At 45.9% G+C, this 22,694-nt stretch overlaps 1 protein-coding gene across 1 annotated transcript in view; it reads right to left on the minus strand.

Annotated features, from left to right (window-relative positions):
- The window catches only part of LOC138567629 (zinc finger protein 12-like), a 408,553-nt gene that overhangs the window by 253,278 nt on the left and 132,581 nt on the right, over window positions 1-22,694 (minus strand). The window contains exon 3 of the mRNA XM_069646058.1: window positions 17,677-17,796. Within this exon, the coding sequence (XP_069502159.1) occupies window positions 17,677-17,796 (120 nt within the window). The remainder of the gene's footprint in view (window positions 1-17,676; window positions 17,797-22,694) is intronic.

The raw sequence follows: 22,694 nt of genomic DNA on the forward strand, positions 1-22,694 counted from the left end.
GAGGCCATTCCTATTATTCATCTCCCCATAAACTGCATACCAGAATTGATAATTTTTTCGCTGGGTTGGGACAGGTGGCTGAAATATGTAGTGCAGAATATATGTTCCGCTCGATATCCAACCACTCCCCTTTGGTGATTGAGTGGAACGCCACGTGCCCTAGGTGCCCCATTCCGACTTGGTTTATGCCGGTAGGAGCCTTGACTGACTGTCTTTAGGAAGGTGCTCCAGGACTCCCTGACTGATTTTTTAGAACATAATGTTGGGAGTGTGAAGGAATAGGGCACTGATTGGGAAACCATGAAGGTGGTGACCAGAGGTGAGGTGATAGCAAGTGCTGGCAACATATGCCAGAAACTACGGGAAGATCTATAAGCTATGGAAGATGAAATACAGACACAAGAGCCCCGCCATATAGGCCTGTGGTCCGCTGAGGAAAAACTAGCTGAGACACAGAACCGTTGTCTTGAGGCATGGGAAAAGCTCTCCAAATTTAACTACACCACACAAACTTCCTGATCACATATGGAGGGGGATAAGCCTGGGAGATTATTAGCGTGGCTCTGCAAACGAGAACACCCCAGACCCCCCGACTACATTACTCTATGATGAATGTGGTGCCCGCAACTCGCAATAAATGATATCTTCATCACATACTACACCCGGGTATACAGTCACGATAGACAGGTGCCCTAGAGTTATGTCACTGAGTCACTCACTAATCTCGCTCCCAAAGATTACAGCAGCACAACGTTCCCTTTTAGACCAGCCCATCACTGTAGAAGACGTTTGCGATGCAATTGCATCTTTCTATCCCAGTAAAACGCCTGGGAGTGATGGACTCCCCCCAAAATTGTATAAGGCTTATAGCTCTACGTTAGCTCCCCTGCTGCTCAAGATTTTAGAGGAAGCTTATTATAAAGGCATACTCACGGGTGGTATGAGGGAGACTATTGTTTTACCCATCCCTAAACCAGGTGCAACTCGTATCGCCCCTTGGCCATGCTCAACTACGACGTGAAAATACTCATGACAGTGCTAGCAGTGTGTCTCTGTAAGGTAATTACCTCCTTGATACACACAACCAAACCCGGTTTGTACCAGGAAGCAGCACAACCCAGAACCTTCGTAGGCTACACACATCATAGATCAGACCGATTCCCACGCTGAGAAATATGCAGTGGTGTCCTTGGATGCAATTTAAGCTTTTGATTCGGTCTACTGGGAATGGCTGCTAGCCTCATTGCATAGCTTTGGGATGAGGGAGAGCTTTATTCACTGGGTGACGCTGTTGTATACTTCTCCAATTGCAAAGGTGAAATCAGGTACACATATCTAGAGCGTGGGTCTCGCCAGGGGTGCCCGTTGTCGCCCATGTTATATATACTAGCTCTGGAGCCCCTGGCAGGATATTTGCACCAGCAATACATGGGTGCAGGCATCCTGATTGGGGGCTCCCAACACTTATTATCACTATACGCTGACAATGTTTTACTTCATCTGTGTGAACCACAGCATAAGCTACCCATGGTTCGTGATGTACTGGACGGCTTCGCTGAGCTGTCCGGGATTGTCTTTAATAGGTGGAAATCCTACTCTTTCCCCTTAGCTGGCCTTCCTGGGATGAGTGAGGCTTCCTTGTCGGACTTGCTTCTCCCGTGGGAGGTGCGTTCCTTTAAATACCTGGGAATCCACAACACGCACACAACGGAGGACACGCATACACATAACACCCCAAGGTCTTGGAGGGCCTTGGGAGGTCCATGTCCTTTCGGTCCTGGTTACCACTGTCACTCATGGGTAGAATTGCAATTGTGAAGATGATTGTTCTCCTTAGATTCCTGTACTGTTTCACTAATGTTTACTCTTAGGAAAGATTTCATAATTGTAGGTAATTTTCCTTCCATGTGGCAACCCCCAAACTTTTTGCTGTTGTTTTACACCCTGATCTAGACTTTGCCAGAGAAGCGCAGCCTTCCGCCGCACTTCTCTGGGCTTTCGCTCAATTCTTCTGGGGAAACTGACATGCCCTTAAGACAGTCAGTACTGGGAGACTTTGTTTCCCTTAGTCCTTTCCTCATGTTGCAGCTTTTGAGCAACATGAAACAAGAGTGCACCGTAACTTACATTACCGCGCTCTTGGGTCTCTAGTCATTCCAAAGGCCCTAGAAACTCTCGCTGGACTTATTATAAAATGTGCAAGTGTGTCACGGACGGGACTGGTGGCAGCTATCATTTATTTGTGTTTTGAACCCCTTTTTGCCATGTTAACCGCGCTTCCCGCATTTGGCCCAAATGGGTGGCCTGGCTTCCAAAATGGCCATGCCACGAGGTTTTTTGTCCTGTCCGCTGACCGTCTTGCCCCTTCACCCTCACCCAGGTCGAGCCGACCCGGGGAAGTCCTTATTTGGTCATGCACTTTCCCGCGAAACACAACGCTTTCGCGGGCTTCTGCATGCCTTGTGTGTGCCTCCAGGATGTGGGCTGGGATGTCTGTTCCCAATACACAACCTGGGTGCCAGAGAGTCTAGAGTGTCCTGAATGCCTGGGACCACCGTGGTCCGTGATAGGTCCACATATGATGTGAGTGTTTGTGAGCGGATCTCCCATTGGGCCCTCTCCATTTTGGCGCGAAGGGAACTTTGGATAAGAGGAGGCTGAAAACACCACTACCATGTCGATCTCCTGAGTTCTCACGAACAAAGGATAAGGAGCCAAGTATCCTGCAACTAAGAAGCTGAGTCGAGGAATCGCTGGTGACCCGCTGAAGGTTTGGCACCCTGCACTGCTGTCGTCCTGCGAGACCATTCAGCCTCTGATCGAACGAGAAGGTCTGCAAAGGCGCTTCGACCCTTTAGAATAGTGGGAACAACTATTCTCGGCATCTTCACCAAATCCTGTACGTAAGCCTTCTGAAGCGTCCCTGGGCCATCCAGTGGACTGACCAGCCTACACAGGAACCTTGCTCTGTCACCGCCGTCTGGCTTACTGCTAATCCCGTGTCCTCGGCACTCTCACACGATTCGTACACTTGGTGTTCCCAGGTCTGAAGTGAGACATGTGCTTTGGTACCGGAATACACGCGGTTGCCGAGTTGCCCTGCTGTGGTAACAAACCTGTGCGTGTTCGCTGCATCTGGGACACCCTCGACTCTGTCTCCTTCTGTCGCGGAATCTACACGGCGTCGAGACGTCCCTCTGATCGCATCTGAACCTGCCAGTACCGAAACTGAACCGGAGAAGCCTGGGTCTGCCTGCATCAGGGATGGGTGAGTAGTCAATACCCTAACCGGTCGCCCTCCCGCAGGAGCTTGTGGCTTTCCATCGCTGTTGTAATTAGCAAACCCTTTCCCGCACTCACGCCCTGCTTCTGCCCCCAAGTGGAGACCTTGCCTGGGTCACGGGGATTTGTTCACCATCTTTTGGTCCACCTTTCTGAACTGCCTGATTTCCCTGAAGAGACTCTCCTTTGCCTGTTGACACCCGCGTGTGCAGGTACTTTTGAGCACAAGGCTCCACTCTTCGTAGGGCTCGGACTTCCTTCTAGTTAGGTGGCCTCTGATGTCGAACTGGGTCTAACGATTACTTGCACTGCCTGTTTTCCTCCCCATCTAGGTGGTCTGCATATTTTGTGCTTCTAACTCTTTAGACCCCTCGGTCTTGTATATATATTGTATTGATTGTGATGCGTTGGTTTACTGGAGTTTTACCGTGATTCTTTACTATGGTCGATGTTACAAAGGCCTTGTAATAAATGTGTCTATATTTTTAATATAACACCTGTCTGGAGTAATTTGTAAGCGTCCTTGCTTTGTGTGCTCATTACGGGCTTTCAGTCACCCTCACCCCTCTTAAGACCTAGTCTTGACCGCCGCCATCGCTACCCTGATTGGTCTGGCTTGTTCAGAGGTTACCCTGTTCCAAGAAACTAGGCTGGCCTTCTGAACCTCTGCCCCTCCAGGTCAGAGTTCAGAAATCCATCTTAACAAATTGGTGTACAGCGGTGGGATACGACTGAAGGTATCCAGTGTTGCGCAATAGCGAGGGCATTTCAAGTTATTCCTAACAGGACACGTAGTGAATTGTCGTAGTATAACTTTTTAAAGGCCATAGTCCTATCTAACAGTATGGAAACAAGTACCTTGTTAACTTTAAATGTTTCTAAATCCAAAACATTGAAAAAGATGTGTGCTGAAGGAGGTGTCTCCTCCTCGCAAGGCATAAAAATGGAAATGATCCAAAGAATCATGGCGTGGCAAGAAGCTCAGTTTACCGTTATAGCTTCAGAGGACAGTGCAGAAGGAGGTGGGGCTGCTCTCACTGGTAGAACTGACAGTTCTGCCGCTGCACTGGTCCACCGCAACCATGAGGACAGGGGGGATGAACTGTCCAATGTTTCCTCTCAGTGCCGATGGGGAGGCCATAATTGAATTCAAGAAGCAAGAACTGCTGTTTAGGCAGAAGGAGCTTGATTTCAATATGGCCAAACTAAAAATCGAACAGGCACAAAAACAGAAAGACAGGATCACCAGTTGGAACTAGCCAAGCTTCAAGTTGCCAACGGATCCAAGGGTCCTGGATACGGGTCTGGGGCCTCCTCTCATCCAAGGTTTCCAAAAGATCTGCTCAGTGTGTATGAGGAAAAGAATGACATTATGGACTGGCTGAATATATTTGAGTATGCATGTGAAGTTCAACAAGTTGACAATGCTGATATAATTGCCTGGTTACTTAGCATTCTGGCTGCAGTGCCATTATAGAAATGTCGAAGGCTGACCGAGCAGATTTTGCAATGTTGAAGCAAACTCTCATTTTAAAGTTTGGAAAGACTCCTGCCCAATATTTAAAATGATTCCGAGAGTATAAGAAAAAAGAAGGTGGTACTTGGGTATCTTATGTAACCAAAACCTTAAAAAACTTCACTGGCTGGGTCGAAGGTTATAAGGTTTCTACCTTTGAAGGTATGATAAGTCTTGTCATGCTGGAACATATTTTTGCATCTTCTTCCCCTGAGCTTAAGCAGCATTTGGCAGATTCAAAGGAGATAGATCCTAAGAAGCTTGCTATTGCAGCAGATTTATGGGTGTCACATCGAGTGTCCCATAAGGACAAGACTCATCCTGGTAAGCAGGAGGAAGGGAAAAATTCCAAGGATAAGGAGGGTGGGGAAACTGATAACTCTTCTTCCCAAAAGGGCCACAAAAAGAAAAATAAGTGTAAGACACAAGAGAACTCATAGGGTAGAGGAGGTCAGCCTCCGAAACAGAACTCTGGTTATAAAAAGCTTCCCTATGTAAACCGACCCAATGGATCTTGTTTGGCTTGTGGAGCAACTGACCACGTGAAGGGGGATCCCAGATGTAAGGTCAAAACCTTGGGGGTCCACTCACCTAATCTGGCCTTCGACTCCTACGAGGAAGAAGAGATTACCAGAGCATCCTTCTCCTCCGACTCCTTCCCCAGAGGGATAGAAGCTGAGGTAGTTTTAGTTTCCCTGGGTTCCTGGGAGCCTAAAGTCGCAGAGGCTTATGCTAGGATTCCAGATAACACCAAGCACTACTTTAAAGCCAGTGTGCTGATCAATGGAGTAGATACTCCAGCTCTTAGGGATAGTGGGTGCAGTCGAACTGTAGTGGATTCTACCTTGGTAGACTCAGAGGAAGTTGCCAGAGCTACTCTGATGCCCACTAAGTTGGCTGACTGCCCACCTCTCATGTTCCCAGTAATACCTGTAAATCTTACCATCAATGGTATTCCAGTGAGCATTCAGAGAAGCTTCCCAGGAAAGGTCTTGTTGGGCAATGATCTCAGGGCTTTAGGGCTCGTGGGAAACACTGCTGACAGACCCTGCACAAGGTCTCAAACAAGGGCAGCACTGACCAAGATCAGTGAGCTGCCCCCGCCAAAGGGGAAACCCAAGGCTAAAGGAGTCAGAAAACCAAAGCGAGGGAAAGAAAATATTCCCCCAAACTCACCTACCACTGCGGTGGAGGAAGTTGGTCAATCGCCCGGACCTGACGAGGAGGCGGCGATGCCTGAAGTATTTGACCCCAATGACCATCCTGAACTAAACGACTTTAGTAGAAGGTGGTCCTGACAGAGAAGAATTTAGTAAAGGCCTACGTGAGTGCCCATCTCTGGAAGGCCTAAGGAGACAGTCCTGCTCCCAGCTTGAGGGTGAACCTCCTGGGAAGCATCGGATTTATTGGGAAGGTGGACTCCTGTATAGTGAGCCCACAGAGTCTACAGAAGGAGACCATAGGAGGTTGGTGGTTCCCCTTGCTGTAAGACCCTTCCTCCTGCAGCTGGCGCATGTAGTGCCCCTTGCTGGTCACTTTGGTATTAAGAGGACCAAGCAAAGGTTATCCATGCACTTTTACTGGCCCAAGATGGGTGTGCAAGTAGAAAGTCACTGCGGGAGTTGTGCCTCCTGCCAATTATCTGGTAAGAGTGGTTCAACAATCCAAGATCCATTGGTACCACTCCCAGTTGTGGGAATACCATTCGAAAGGGTAGGGATCGACATCGTTGGTCCCCTTGACCCGCAAACATCCTCAGGCAATAGGTTTATCCTGGTGCTGGTCGACCATGCTACCAGATACCCTGAGGCCATCCCATTAAAAACTATAACTGCCAAGTCAGTTGCAAAAGCGTTACTTGGCATCTTTACTAGGGTTGGCTTCCCTAAAGAAGTTGTGTCTGACAGAGGCAGCAACTTTATGTCAAAGTATATTCAGGCTATGTGGAAAGAATGTGGGGTTACCTACAAGTTCTCTTCTGCATATCACCCCCAGACCAATGGTCTGGTGGAACGTTTCAACAGAACGTTAAAGAGCATGATCGGGGCTCTGGAAGAACCTCAATGAAGAAAATGGGATCTTCTTTTACCATGCTTACTGTTTGCCTACCGAGAGGTACCACAGGAGGGTGTTGGCTTCAGCCCCTTCGAACTTCTGTTTGGTCACCCGGTACAGGGACCCTTAGCCATAGTCAAGGAGGGATGGGAGATGCCCACTCCCCCTATTACTACCAACGTAGTAGACTATTTGTTAGGGCTCAGAAAATGGATGGTACTCCTGATGGGTCTGGCTAGTGATAAGCTGAAGGCAGGACAAGTGCTGGTAAAACATTGGTATGACCCAAAGGCCTCCCTCATCAACTTTACACCTAGTCAACAAGTCCTGATCATGACTCCCATAAGGCCTAGAGCTTTACAGGATAAATGGTCCGGCCCTTACACAGTGGTGGAGCCCCTGGGTGAGGTCAACTATTTAGTGGACCTTGGAAGGCCTGGACAGGCTCCAAAAGTGTTCCACGTAATAGGCTGAAGGCTTTTGTCCCAAGAGTTGAAATCGCAGCACTGCTACTGGCTTCAGATGTTGAGGAAGAGGAGTCTGAACCTCTCCCCGACCTGTTCCAAAGCGGTCCTTCAGATAGCTCCTTTGAGGGTGTCCGAGTGGCCCCTCATCTGACTTCTGATCAGCAGCCTGAGGTGAAAAGTTTGCTTAGGCAGTCCCCTGGTTTGACACCTTGGTGCAAACATAACATAGACACAGGAGACAGCGTACCTACCAAAAGTAGAGGATACAGATTGTCAGACAAAGCACGGTCTTACATTAAGACAGAGGTCAACAAAATGTTAGATCTTGGGGTGATTGAACCCAGTAGTAGTCCTTGGTCCAGCCCTGTGGTTTTGGTTCCAAAGGCAGGTACTTCTGAATTGAGGTTCTGCGTGGATTACAGGGCTCTGAATGCTGTCACCAAGACAGACGCACACTCCTTGCCTCGAACAGATGAGCTGGTGGATACCTTGGGTGCCTCCAAGTATCTCAGCACGTTTGACCTCACTGCAGGCTATTGGCAAATAGCCCTAGCAGAACATGCCAAGGAGAAGACAGCGTTCTCAACTCCAGATGGTTTTACCAGTTCAGGGTAATGCTGTTTGGGTTGAAGAATGCACCTGCCACTTTCCAGAGGCTTGTGAATCATGTGTTAAAAGGGTTGGATGAATTCTGTCTTGCATATCTGGATGATATAGCAGTTTTCAGCGTCACCTGGGAAGACCATGTGAAACACCTCGGGATTGTGCTACAGGCTCTTCAGAAAGCACACTTGACCATAAAGGCTAGTAAATGCCAGATTGGACAAGGCTCTGTGGTTTACCTTGGACATGAAGTAGGTGGAGGGAGGATACAGCCTCTACCCAGTAAAGTACAAGCAGTACAAGTCTGGCCTACCCCCACTACACAGACCCAAGTGAGAGCCTTCTTAGGACTCACGGGGTATTACCACAACTTCATGGCAGACTATGGTACCATAGCTGCCCCTCTGACTGCTCTCACCACTCCGAAGAAACCCAAGAAGGTAACTTGGACCGACGAGTGTGAGAAGGCCTTCAATGGCTTAAAAGATTCCTGTGCCAGGCCCCTGTCCTCAGGGCCCCTGATTATCAAAGACCTTTTATTGTGCAGACAGATGCTTCTGACAGTGGGATAGGAGCTGTACTATCACAAGTAGATGAGAAGGGTAAGGAACACCCTATTGGTTTCATTAGTCGCCAGCTTCAGGACAGAGAGCTCAGATGGTCCACAGTAGAGAAAGAATGTTTCTCTGTTGTGTGGGCCCTACGGAAGCTGAGGCCCTACCTCTATGGGACCCACTTCACTGTGCAAACTGACCATAAGCCCTTAAAGTGGCTAATGAACAGGAATGGAGAGAATCCAAAGTTGCTTAGGTGGTCCATAAGTCTGCAAGGCTTTGACTTCACTATTGAGCATAGGCCAGGTGTCCAACATAGCAATGCTGATGGGTTATCCAGAATGTTTAACCGACCTGAACAAGAAACTCATCGAGGGGTGGATTCATTCCCCCTGTCCTTAGTCTGGGAGGGGCGAGTGTTAGGAAAGATTTCATAATTGTAGGTAATTTTCCTTCCATGTGGCAACCCCCAAACTTTTTGCTGTTGTTTTACACCCTGATCTAGACTTTGCATGAAAAGCGCAGTCTTCCGCCGCACTCCTCTGGGCTTTCGCTCTATTCTTCTGGGGAAACTGACATGCCCTTAAGACAGTCAGTCCTGGGAGACTTTGTTTCCCTTAGTCCTTTCCTCATGTTGCAGCTTTTGAGCAACATGAAACAAGAGTGCACCGTAACTTACATTACCGCGCACTTGCGTCTCTAGTCATTCCAAAGGCCCTAGAAACTCTCGCTGGACTTATTATGAAATGTGCAAGTGTGTCACGGATGGGACTGATGGCAGCTATCGTTTCTTTGTGTTTTTAACCCCTTTTTGCCATGTTAACGGCGCTTCCCGCGTTTGGCCCAAATGGGTGGCCTGGCCTCCAAAATGGCCATGCCACGAGGTTCTTTGTCCTGTCCGCTGACCGTCTTGCCCCTTCACCTTCACCCAGGTCGAGCCGACCCGGGGCAGTCCTTATTTGGTCATGCACTTTCCCGCGAAACACAACGCTTTTGCAGGCTTCTGCATGCCTTGTGTGTGCCTCCAGGATGTGGGCTGTGATGTCTGTTCCCAATACACATCCTGGGTGCCAGAGAGTCTAGTGTCCTGAATGCCTGGGACCACGGTGGTCCGTGATAGGTCCACATATGATGTGAGTGTTTGTGAGCGGATTTCCCATTGGGCCCTCTCCGTTTTGGCGCAAAGGGAACTTTGGATAAGAGGAGGCTGAAAACACCACTACCATGTCGATCTCCTGAGTTCTCACGAACAAAGGATAAGGAGCCAAGTATCCTGCAACTAAGAAGCTGAGTCGAGGAATCGCTGGTGACCCGCTGAAGGTTTGGCACCCTGCACTGCTGTCGTCCTGCGAGACCATTCAGCCTCTGATCGAACGAGAAGGTCTGCAAAGGCGCTTCGACCCTTTAGAATAGTGGGAACAACTATTCTCGGCATCTTCACCAAATCCTGTATGTAAGCCTTCTGAAGCGTCCCTGGGCCATCCAGTGGACCGGCCAGCCTACACAGGAACCTTGCTCTGTCACCGCTGTCTGGCTTACTGCTAATCCTGTGTCCTCGGCACTCTCACACGATTCATACACTTGGCGTTCCCAGGTCTGAAGTGAGACGTGTGCTTTGGGACCGGAATACACGCGGTTACCGAGTTGCCCTTCTGTGGTAACAAACCTGTGCGTGTTCGCCGCATCTGGGACACCCTTGACTCTGACTCCTGCTGTCGCGGAATCTACACGGCGTCGAGACATCCCTCTTATCGCATCTGAACCAATACCCTAACCGGTCGCCCTCCCGCAGGAGCCTGTGGCTTTCCATCGCTGTTGTAAACAGCAAACCCTTTCCCACACTCACGCCCTGCTTCTGCCCCCAAGTGGAGGCCTTGCCTGAGTCACGGGGATTTGTTCACCATCTTTTCATCCACCTTTCTGAACTGCCTGATTTCCCTGAAGAGACTCTCCTTTGCCTGTTGGCACCCGCGTGTGCAGGTACTTTTGAGCACAAGGCTCCACTCTTCGTAGGGCTCGGACTTCCTTCTAGTTAGGTGGCCTCTGATGTCGAACTGGGTCTAACGATTACTTGCACTGCCTATTTTCCTCCCCATCTATGTGGTCTGCATATTTCGTGCTTCTAACTCTTTAGACCCCTCGGTCTTGTATATACATTGTATTGAATGTGATGTGTTGGTTTACTGGAGTTTTACCGTGATTCTTTACTATGGTCGATGTTACAAAGGCCTTGTAATAAATGTGTCTATATTTTTAATATAACACCTGTCTGGAGTAATTTGTGCGCGTCCTTGCTTTGTGTGCTCATTCAGTCACTCTCACCCCTCTTGAGACCTAGTCTTGACCGCCGCCATCGCTACCCCGATTGGTCTGGCTTGTCCAGAGGTTACCCTGTTCCAAGAAACTAGGCTGGCCTTCTGAACCTCTGCCCCTCCAGGTCAGAGTTCAGAAATCCATCTTACCATTTACTATTATATTGGGGCCCAGTTCTTTTGCCTTCTTGATATGCAGATTAGAGATTTTCCCTGGGGCCCGAACCGTCACACACTTTCCCTTAGTGTGCTGTCCGTACCCTACAAGGAAGGGGGTGCACAGCTACCTCGGCTGGTACTTTATTATCTGGCTGCTCAGCTAAGCTTTGTCTCAAAATGGTTGTCCGATGACTCTACCTCTGAGTCAATACTGCTTCAGCACTTGGTGACACTGGCCCGCCTTAAGGAAATGCTATGGCTCCCGACTCGTTGCATGAACACCCTACCACTGCATGATGTCCTATCAGGAAAATCTGCGCCAGAGGGTTAAAGCTGCTTCAAGTGTGTTACCCCTACTCATCTAATGCTCCCATAGTGGCAGATGTATGTAAATCCAGGGAATATTTGAGACTGCTATCCGACACTGGGAGGCATAGGGCTAGGGCATCTCCGATTGGGGTGACATGTATGAGGGCAGGATGTTTAGGGGCTTAGATAACCTAACTCAACAGACGGGGCTGCCTAAGGTATAACTACTGAGATACATGAAAGTAAAGGGGGCGGCGAGTAGTAGATGGCATTGCTGAGCCTATGGAAACAGAGCTTCTGGCCCTAATGTACATGGTTGAAGACCTGTAACCAGACTGTACAGTTGCTTACTAAGCGGGTCAAATACTCAGAACTGAAGGTACAATGGGAATCAGATATAAGTGCTACGATCACTGATTAGGAGTGGGAACTTGTGCTTAATTTCCCTACAAATGTGCCCCGGAACGCCAGATTTAGGCTGCTCCAGATTAAAGTACTCCACCGTATGTACATGACTCCCAGCAGAATTTCCAAATTGAACAAAAACAAGCGTTCAACTTGCCCGTGGTGTAACCTAGAAGACGCAAATTTAATTCACATGTTCTGGAAATGTTCCAAAGTGATATATATGATAAGATATGATGTGGCATTTATAACGCGCCTGTACACAAGTGTTTCTATGCGCAAAGGTGCAAGCTTTCTGGTCCTGTGTCGAACACGCCTGCACGGCGGATGCAATCGCTAGATAAAGCTGGAGCCTGCTGGAGTGCTTACTTGAAGCATACTCTAGGAGGGGGAAAGTCAGACATGTCACCAGGTTTATGGACTTAGCTTGAAACAAACAGGGGGTCCACAATACAAACTGCGGTATCATGAACTTGAGATTTGGTGTGGTGCAGAGACAAAAGCATGGGCTGGGTCACTACAAGGCCTGGACGAAGTCCATGCAGGAACCTACGAGTCTTGGAAAGCACTTGTTTTTACTATGTTCCATCCCTCCGATGATAAACCCCCATGAACCACCACTCAATGCCATACTACTTTCAACTTGCAAGAATGTGAGCTCCCTTCTCCCGCTGCTGAGCCCCCCCTTTGCTCTACTGAATTTGACTCCTTGGTTGGCCATTCATATGTGCCGACAACGCCACCTCGCTCTCACAATGCTGATCTCCTCATGGTACCTTGTTTGTAAGAGCCTAGGTGTTATGCACGGAGGGTTAGACTTTTGTTTTGGTACGCTGCCTACCTACTTGCTTGCTAAGCGGTCTTTGCTGTATGTGTATATTGCACCTTTTATTTGCTGATGTGACCTACTGATGCTATGTTACTTTCTACAAAATACCAATAAACAAATTTAAAAATAAATGAGTATCGTCCATCTGAATACCCTGATCGCTAATAGAATGACCTAGAAAGTCAATTTTCTTTTGATGGAATATACACTTGGTAGGGTTGGCATATGGATGATTGGACTCAAGGTGATGTAAAACCTGCAACACGTGCTCCAGATGTTATTCAAGAGTGGGGAAAGAAAAAAAATCAGGATATCGTCAAGGTATGCCCACATAGTGAATCTGATGAAATCTGAGAATATGGCATCCATAAATCTTTGGAAAACCGATGGAGCATTACACAGCCCGAAGGGCATCACCCTATATTCGTATCACCCTATATTCGAAGTGGCCCTGAGGGGTTTTGAATGCTGTCATTCCTTGCCTTTTTTTATCTGAACCAAATGGTATGCTCCACGCAAATTCTATTTTGTAAAATAACGGGCATCGTTCAATGATTCCAGTATGTCTCGGATTAAAGGTAGAGGATACCGATCCTTCACTGTGATGTTGTTCAACTCGCGATAATCAACACAAAGCCTCAGGGTGCCCTTGTTTTTGGGCGCAAAGAATAAGGGTGCGCTTGCAGGAGATTGTGATGGCACTATATACCCCTTTTATAAACATTCCTTCAGGTATTGCTGGAGTTCGTGCCATTCTCGTGGAGATAATGAATACATTCTACCATGGGGAATGGACTTGTCCATTAGGAGTGTTATGGAACAGTCGAACGGACGATGCAGTGTAAGTGGTAAATCCTAAGGTTCTGAAAAGACATTTTGTACTTCTGGTACACAGAAGAACTCCCTGAATCGTGCAGACACCGGGAGTGAGGTTATTTGGTTTTAGTAACATAGAAACCATTTGAGTTCCTTCAGCTGTTCTAGAACAACACTGGGTGGTACAAATATCTGAACCGTATATTATGGTTTGTGTAGCCCAATTAATAAATGGATTATGGTATGTGAGCCACGGAAGACCAAGCACCAAAGGCTATGCCTGGGTTTCTAGTAAATCAAAAGCAATCCATTCTTGATGTTGGCTGATCTTCATGCCAACGGGCACTGAATGATGAGTAATGGGACCAGAGGAGATCAACGAACCATCTATGAGGGTTACTGCTGCTGAACATTTATTCTCTACCAACGGTCTGTCATGTAAGGCCGCAAATGTCTTCCTGAATCCAACAGTGCCATGGTAGTGATTTCTCAGTGTGTCTTCTCATTGAACAGACTGATATCCAAGACCAAAAGATGAGATGTAGGCATAAGAACCTGAATGGTGTTGGGAAGAGATGGTGTACTGGGCGGGCTTGCTATTTTCTTCCCCTCAGACAGCAAGCCTACTAGTTTTCCGATTCTCTAGGAGGTCGGACAGGACAGGAACCCAAAAAAAGGCCTGAACAACCACAATACAAACATAAGACGTTTGTTGTTCTTCATTTTACCTCCTCGGTCAGGGGAACATGCACTGCTCCTAACTGCATCAGTTCCTCTTATGGTTCTGCCGAGACCATCGGAGATTGAGGTAGAACAGGTCTTCTCGGAGGGTATTGTTGCTGGGCAATTTTCTTTCTCCCCTTCATTCAGTTAAATGATGATCAATATGGATCACCAATTCAATCAAGGCATTGAGGTCTTGGGGATCACTGTAATGCACAAGTTAATCTTTAAATTCTTCCTGTAACCCACGTTTAAACAAGGTTTGTTGAGTTACTGCAGGCCACTGTGCGTCAGCAGCCAACTGACGAAAGCGACTGATGTACATGATTAAGTCCTGAGAACCTGCTTTAATATCCACAAGCTGATTTTGGGCTTTTGAAATCTGGTTAGGGGACTGGAATATCTCCAGGAATGCCTTTTCAAATTTGTGAAAGTTATTCAAAATAGGGCTGTTGGTAGACACATAAGGTGCAGCCCAAGCTAATGCGTTACCAACCAAGTTTCTCAAGATATATCCTATCTTGGCTTTGTCATGGGCAAAATGAGCTGGCCGGAATAGGAATTGGATCTTACAATGCTTCCCAAATTCGGTAACATTTTCTTGGGACTCCATCAAATTTAATAGTCGTAGTATGGGATACTGTGTTTTCGGAGGCAGTAGCTGAGACATCATGAGATATTGCTGCGCAAAGAGTGTTATTTTCCTGTTTCAAAGATGCAACTTCCAAGCGCAACGCCTGCAGCTCATCCCGTTATTCTTGTAATGCCTCCATGTTTGGACTATAGGCGTCTTAATCTGTCAAGTGCTAGGTCGCTAGAATGTTGCTTACCGAATCCTTGAAGTGTTGGGCTTCTTCCTTTCTTCTTGGAGGCAGCGGTTCGCAAGACGTCCAGGATGTCTCAGGGTCAGTGCAGGCAGGAGACCGAGCCCCCTTCCATCCCAAGCAGGTTTTTAGACCTGGGCAAGGTCGGGGACCAGTTCCCGCACACCACGGGCTCACCTCCCGGTATTAACGTGGTGCGCAAGGCAGTTTGTTTGTTTGTTTTATTAATTTGTAATGCGCACCAAACCCGAGTGTAACAGGGCGCAGCAGTACAGGATATGCGAAACTTCAGGTTACATGGTTACAGATAACAAAATACAGATAATAATATACAGGCAATAGCAGTTACACAAAACAGGCATCAAATGTAAAGATGAGGATGGGGGTTATGTACAAATAGGGTAGGAGGAACTGGTATGAGCTAGTGAGCAGCTAGTTGTTAGAAGACTTCACAAGGTTAATATAGCCGGATCTAAATCTGAGGTAGGATTGCTCGATGCGTAGAGGGTGTGGCAATGAATTCCAAATTTGTGCCGCTCGGACAGGGAAGCTGGCGCCACCAGCCTTGGTTAGTTTGAACCTAGGAATTAGGAGGCTATTGGCATTAGTGATTCTTGAGGGTCTGGTAGAGCTTCTCTTTAGGAATCTATCCATCAGATAGGAGGTTGCAGCATTATTTATAACTTTGTGAGTGAGGGAGGCAGCTTTTAGAAGAATTTTGTTTTGGGTAGACAGCCAATTGATTTTACGCCTTATCTTTGATATATGTGATCTTTTAGGTATGCTGAGAGCTCCTCTCAAAGCATTATTTTGTAGGATTTGGATTCTATGGGGGGATATGTTTGTTAGCACCGATGTATAAGGCATTGCAATAGTCGAGCCTTGAGCTCTAGCTAGGATAATGCAATTATCATCTGAGATAAAGAGTTTACCTGCTCTAATAAGCTTACATGTGTAGGCTGTAGCTGATGCTAGGGAATTCACATGTTTGAAGTGGAATCACTGGGCCGAGAGGTGGATGTTAGCATGCAGTAACGTTGCCAAGGGAAACCACTCTAAGGCAATAGAATGGCAAACAAGGAAAGACTGAAGAAGAGGAAAATAAACAGGAGCAGGACTGAGGCAGTAAAGACAAGGTAAGTGGAAGAAGGCATGAGGGAGTTCCAGCAGGAAGGGACCAAAAGGGGAGCCCGGAAGCAGGCAGGAAGGGGCATAAGGTGAGCCCAGAACGACCACGGAGAAGCGTGGGCAACTAGCGAGGTGCCAAAGGAGCGTTAAGATGCACTGAACGAATATCTCGCCTGCTTTTTACAGCAAGCATGGCGTACTTACGGTGTCAATGGTTTCCCAGGAAACCAAACGCTGTGGTCGAGAGCAATGTCACCTGACCCCATTCCAGAAGGCTGCACCATGACGCAGGCGCGCCTTAGCTCCATTCCCTGAAGCATCTGGGGCAATCGCGGTGCCTCCTGCAGACTTCTCAAGGAGTGCAAATGGATACCTGAACCGCCTCTATGAATTAGCAGGTATGTGGCGGATGGCGGCAGCGTGTCTGGAGACATTGGTGCGTAACAGTACTCTGTCTTTAACCGACGCGTCGCAGTGGAGTGGTAATATCCATTTATAGAGAAAACATATTTTTCTTCCTGATGATAGCACATTTTAACTTTCTCGCTGGTCAAGTCTCTGCATTTAGAAGTATTCGGTATGTAAAATAGCCCCATGTATGCCATCAAGTGAATTGGCTTAGGGAGTTCCTCTTAGGAACGGGAGTCCTTGTCCCCTAAGGGGGAGTCTCTATCGGTGAGGTCCCACTTGCCTCGACCCTTAAGGAGGGTCTTGCGAAGCAGGCTCACCTCCCTAGCCTCAAAGGAGGAGGCTTCACCTTTATGAGAAAGGACAAATTCCCTCGATTCTTCATACCATACTGTGGAGTCTGAGAATTATTGACACCATCCGCGACACACCCTATTTTCCTAAGCAATTTGATTTACTTTGGATTGGGGATGTTGAAAATACAGTTTCAGATCGTGACTAGGAATTTGGAAATCACCACCATGCCTCCCTTGACACTGCTGTAAAAAGTAGTGGGTCATGTACAGGTCCCCCGAAGCACCGAAAAATGGTGCTAAATACATGTGTAAATGTATTGTTGGACTGTCTTTGTTTTTGAATGTTGAGTGGGGACACAGAATCTGATGCAGGTTTCTCACTTGCATTCCTGCTCGGCTGCAAAAAAACGTTTAGATAGGATTCCTATGGAATCAGTTATTTTTAGCACCTGCTAAAAGCAGTTGAATCGCATAGGAATTAATTATAAATGCTCTCTGCCATGCAGACATGACAGGAGATATTTCCACTTTTTGCAAAACATGGTCCAAAAAGGTGCAAATGCAATTTCACCTCATAACACTTTTCTTTTGCACGTCTTACAAATGTGGTAAATTGCACTGAAGGTACCCAAGTGCACATGCTGGCGATCCCCTCCATGCAATTACCACCTTATTGAAAATGAAGCCCTTAGTACAAGTATGTTTTAGAACAAGGGTTTGCAAACATTGGCCCTTATGAGGTTTCGAACTACAGCTTCCATACCTTTAGCCAGTATAGTCAATCGTTAGTGCTCATGGGAGTTGTAGTCCAAAATATCTGGAGAGCCAACGGTTGAAGATCCCTGTGTTAGAATGTGTGTGTGTTTCTTCGATCATGTCCTTGCCACTAACAGCTGTGCGTGCATTTGTGAGGGAGCATTAAAGCACATGGGAGTGTTTGTGCATAATATTGCATGCCCCGTTTCTGATAAATGAAGTAGGTTTACTCACGCGCAGAATGGTCATTATTGTGTCTTCTCTCAGAGTCCCGGTCACTGGCCTCAGTGGCCTGGCACATATTTTCTGTTTCTTCAGCTCTTAATGAAAAGATAAAGGTTGCAACCACAGGGCCTGTTTCAAATGTAGAAAAAGATATGTTAGAAGCATAGGGTGGCCAACTTTAGAAATGATTTGGCAGAACATTTCACGAGAGGAGACAGATGGAAACAGTATATTGTGCACATGCGTCAGAATAGCAGCGTTCGCTCCCCTCCTTCCCCGAATCCATTTTTTCTATAAAATCAGTTTTCACTGAAATTTTAATACATGCTCAGCACAAACATGTAACAAAACTGTTTGCATACACAGTATGGGCCCATATGATTTCTCTCTAGGTTTTGCGTCTAGGATTATCGAGGCCTTTTGAGACAAAAGACATGAAGCTCCCCTCCTCCCCCAGTTTCCTATGTACTGACATCATCAAAAGTGAGGACACATTAAAAGGAGTATCATCCGTTTCTGGTACTCGAGGACTTCATGGGAAGTGACATCAAAAGAAGTTGCCATGTGTAAGCTAAGAGACAAATAACTTGGCGGAATGCAATATTTGAATGGTCGCTATTATTGTTATTATATATGAAGCAACTCTATTGTCCAGTTAACCATTAGTGGGGCTGTGTAATAGCGTAAGCTGTGAACTGACTTTAAGAGTGTCCCCTTTCAAAATTAAGTGGTATAGGGTTTCAGGATCATTAGTATTGCACAGTCTACAAGCTCGAGCACTAACCAAAGGCCAGTAACTTCTAAAATAAATAGGAAAACAATGTAATCTAAAGCTCATCATTTTCACTCTGAATTCATTAGGTAAAGTTGGGGAGAAAGCTTCTTGGTTGTGGTTTCCATGCAGTGAGCATAATACCAACTTAATAAGATGGAAAATCCATTCATTTCTATTTAAGGCAAAACATCGTTTGTTTATTTCACACTGAGTGCTATCAGGAGAGGGTTCAATCTGCCTCAAATAGGGATCTCATTCTGTTGTAAAAAAAAGTTAGAGCCTTATCTGGTTTTAATCTAGTAGATTCCCACAACTTAGATAACATTAAAGAAGCGCTTCTCTCTTGCGATCCAAAGTAGAGACTCAGTTTCTTCACTCTGAAGATGGACCACCACGATTTCAACCCTAATCCTAACCTTACAACGGCTATTGGGACAAAAGGGGGAAGATTCAAGACTTTCCACCATATTCTCCCCTCAAATACCTAACAATTTTTCAACAAAAGAGCAGAATAATTCACATCCGTATACGACTGCTGTGGTACTTTCAATTGAAAAAAAATGCAATCAATGGTAAAAAGGGAATACAAACAATATGTTCTTTACATGATTCTCATTTGAACGAAACCCAAATACAGAAGACTATCTACTTGTGGGATAGCTCTGTCATTGAAAGACCAAATGAGTGTCTTAGCTTTTTTCCCATATTAAAATCCATTATACACGATTTATCCTGATTGATTGAAAGCTTGTTTTCTTTCACATAATCAAACATAGCTTTAAGTCTTCTTTGTAGGCTTACGGGAGGCACATCCATTAGTATGTTGTCATCCGCGCAGCCTATCCAACCCACTTTAAACAGTACTATTTTTGGTGGAAAACAAACATCGCTGAGAAGGCAAGCAGCAAGTCTGATACATACAAATTAAATAATACCGATGCCTTGCCTTATTCCAGTATTCACAGATACTTCCCGCAATGATAACTCCTCCAAATTTAACCTCACTCGTAATCGATTATTACTGTGGAACAAAATTAGCATGTTTAACAAGCCAGTGGGAACATCCCATGATCTTAATTTCCTACATAAACATCCTCTTTCCACCTTGTCAAAGGCAGAGGACATATCCAAACTTGCCCAATAAAGAGGATTCTGCCTATTCTGTGCAGCATTGGTCTGCAATAGAGATAGTATAAAACCTTTAGTAATAGACTAAATCCATTCTGAAACGGACGGAATCTGCAGGAGTCTTGAGCCCACTGAACTCAGTCCTTAAGGATAAAGTTAGCTAGTACCTTTGAGGAGGAATCAATGAGAGATATGGGTCTGTAATTTAAGGCAGATGATCTATCTCCCTTTTTGATCTCCCTTTTTGTATATTAGAACTATGATTGAGACAGCCCAAGAATCTGGTGTCTCCATAATGTTGTAAATGAGAGAGAAAAGACACCAAAGAACTTTTGCCAAAAGTCCTATGTTGTTCTTAGGGGTAAGATTCTAAAGACCATCTGGTCGACATGCCCTAGAGTTTTTTTTAACTTGGATAGAGCTGTTAAAAATCATTAAAGTCAAAATGTAATGCCCAATGAGCTTTCGGCTCCTTAAGGAATGGAACTAAACAGGTTGTGCCCTGAAAAAGACATTAGCAAAGAAAGTTGTCCACACACATTCAGGAATGCAATTTGTTTGTACAGATTTCTGCTGGTTTTCCATTCCGTTCAGTAACCACCAAATACCCTTCGAGTCATGTGTAACCAATTTTAGCATCACTGTTTCATTCAAGTAGTGGTACTTCTGGATTTTGTAGGCCTTCACACAATTATTGAAGGACTGTCTCTCTTTTCGACAATCTTGGAGCTTTGTTTCCATCCCAACCCTAGGTGAAGCCATTATTTCTTTTATACCCTGATGCATTAAGCATTAATGATTTCTGATCCGTATATCGAAGGCCGGAGCGTTCATGTTTATTAGCCTCTGGGGTGGGCAGTGCAGCCAATCAGGATCCTTGGATCAAGGGCTGAAACTGCTAATCTCAGCCCAACTTCATGGAACCGGATGGCTGCTTCCCTCGCCCTCCCTTCCTGTCATTTTTTCAGTAACTCCAACCCCTCTCCCCAGCCCCACTAACCCGATTGTGGCAGCGGTGATGCCCGCCGCAGCTTTGCTCCGTCTCCCTTTGCCAGCCGCCATGGAAATGGAAGAGGGGCTCCGTATAGAGCCCCGCCTTCCAGCTCTGTGGAGGCCATCTTATGTAAGTATTTTCTTTCAATGAATGGGATGACACGAAGTGCCACAATCATTGAAAGAAAATACACTGCTCTCAGCTCCCCGGGTTACCAGATTGTCAGCCCGGGGCGCTAATAGCTTTAGCACCTAATCCGGCCTGCCGGATCTAGTGTTATCGGCCCAGGGACCCTTGTTAAACGCCCTTGGTTGCTCGGGCCTGTAACTTGGGCCCTGGGCCGATCACACTCGATCCGGTCCGCCGGATCGGGTGTTAACGCTACACGAAGGGTTTATGTCTCCAAATATAAGATGAAGTTACTTCCTCCTTCCAGACTGCTAAAGTTTAAGCACCAGGGAGCACACCTCTAAGCCATCTTTCCATTACAGACCAAGATTCACAATCATAGGAGACTTTTTCTTCAAACTGGCACATTGACTTAGCCCCCCTATATTAAACAATTGCCATCTTTATTGGCAACCAACTCAACACATTTTGAGGCAGGCATATATTGTGTAAGATGTGAAAGGTTAAGAATCATTGACAGAGAGGCATAATCACTAAAATGATTGTGGGAAACAGCCAAGTATGAACCACTTCATGTTCAGGGAGATAAAGATCAAATCTATGGTGGACATAGAAAATGGCCCTAACCAGGTTGGATGTAAAGGCACATCTCCTTTAGTGTTTCCTATAAACCTGGAAAGTCCCCATTTTCGCATAAACAGTGCCCATTGCCTTTCCCGTAGGACGAGAATGTAATTGATTATTTCCTCCAAAGAAGGAGAGAATACACCATCTTCCACACATTCTTATCAAAACAGAAACAGTTAAAGTCACCAGCACAGATAATACATGAACTCGGAAATTGGGTAATCCATATATAGAAAGTCCTGTCCAAATATAACCAAATGTCACAATTAGGCATTGTAAATGGATTACAATAAAGAGTAACAATAAGTATAGACAAAAACTCAGAGCCAGTGCCCAAAAAAACTTTTAACACAATGAGTTCATTGGACTTGCACTCTTCCTCATGTACAGCCCCAATTTCATACTTTATTGCAGTCAAATGTCCACTTGACAGACGGCCTCTGGTACCTGTTTTGGCTTTTTTCATAAATAACTTAAAACCATTGATCTTCAGCATTGCAGAAAGCCAAGTCTCTTGAAATAGTACCAAATCATTGAGCCTATATTGTTGAAACATGTTTGTATAAAAAAAACTATTATAACCCAGAGTGTTCCAGCTAAAAAGGATATTGTTATGCCCTTTAAAATTTGACAAAATGGCTTGTCTCTGGATTGTTTCTGATCGATCATTTAATACTGTCACAGATCTCTGTCCGAAGTAGTATACTGTACAAGAAACTTGTTGGTTCAGTTGACCCTTCGGATTAAATTCCTCTATCGATTTAAGGTCATCCCTGAGATCTCTATCCTTTGATAACTGTAATAAAAAAGTGTTGTCTCCCCGAATCATAAGATCTTCATGGGCATCAATCATAAGGCTACAGACCAATTCTGAATAAAAGTATACGATTCAATCCTTTAGCTCAACCCATTTAATTCCAGCAGAGGAGATTCCAGTCAGAGAGGGAATTCCTTTCAGGAGAGTCAAAATTCAACTATTCATGGCATACTAAACCTCATCCCTGAATATTGTATAACGTTTAATTGAAAGTAAATGACCCCCTTTTACTAATTACCCACTTAACTGAGTGGCTTGGACCATAAAATTCATTGGCACACTCAATAACTGGTAATCCCCCTTTGCATTTTCCCGGTTGTGTTCTCGGCATCTTAGGCACTGGGGAGGTTGAGTGGGACATAAGCAATTGATTTATTTTTGGCTAGACCTACTCTTCAGTGGGTGCTAACAATCTCCCCACATAAATCAGAAGGATCAATAATTGGAGGATTCACTTCTGTGCAGAAAAAAATCACCTGATGTCCCTCATTTTCTTATTCCCTATGTTGACCTACTTGTCAGTCACTTTAGCCATTTTTGTACTTGTGGCCTCTTTC

This window comes from Ambystoma mexicanum, chromosome 2p (assembly GCF_040938575.1).
Source record: "Ambystoma mexicanum isolate Mex_15411 chromosome 2p, UKY_AmexF1_1, whole genome shotgun sequence".
In the NCBI taxonomy this organism is placed as follows: domain Eukaryota; kingdom Metazoa; phylum Chordata; class Amphibia; order Caudata; family Ambystomatidae; genus Ambystoma; species Ambystoma mexicanum.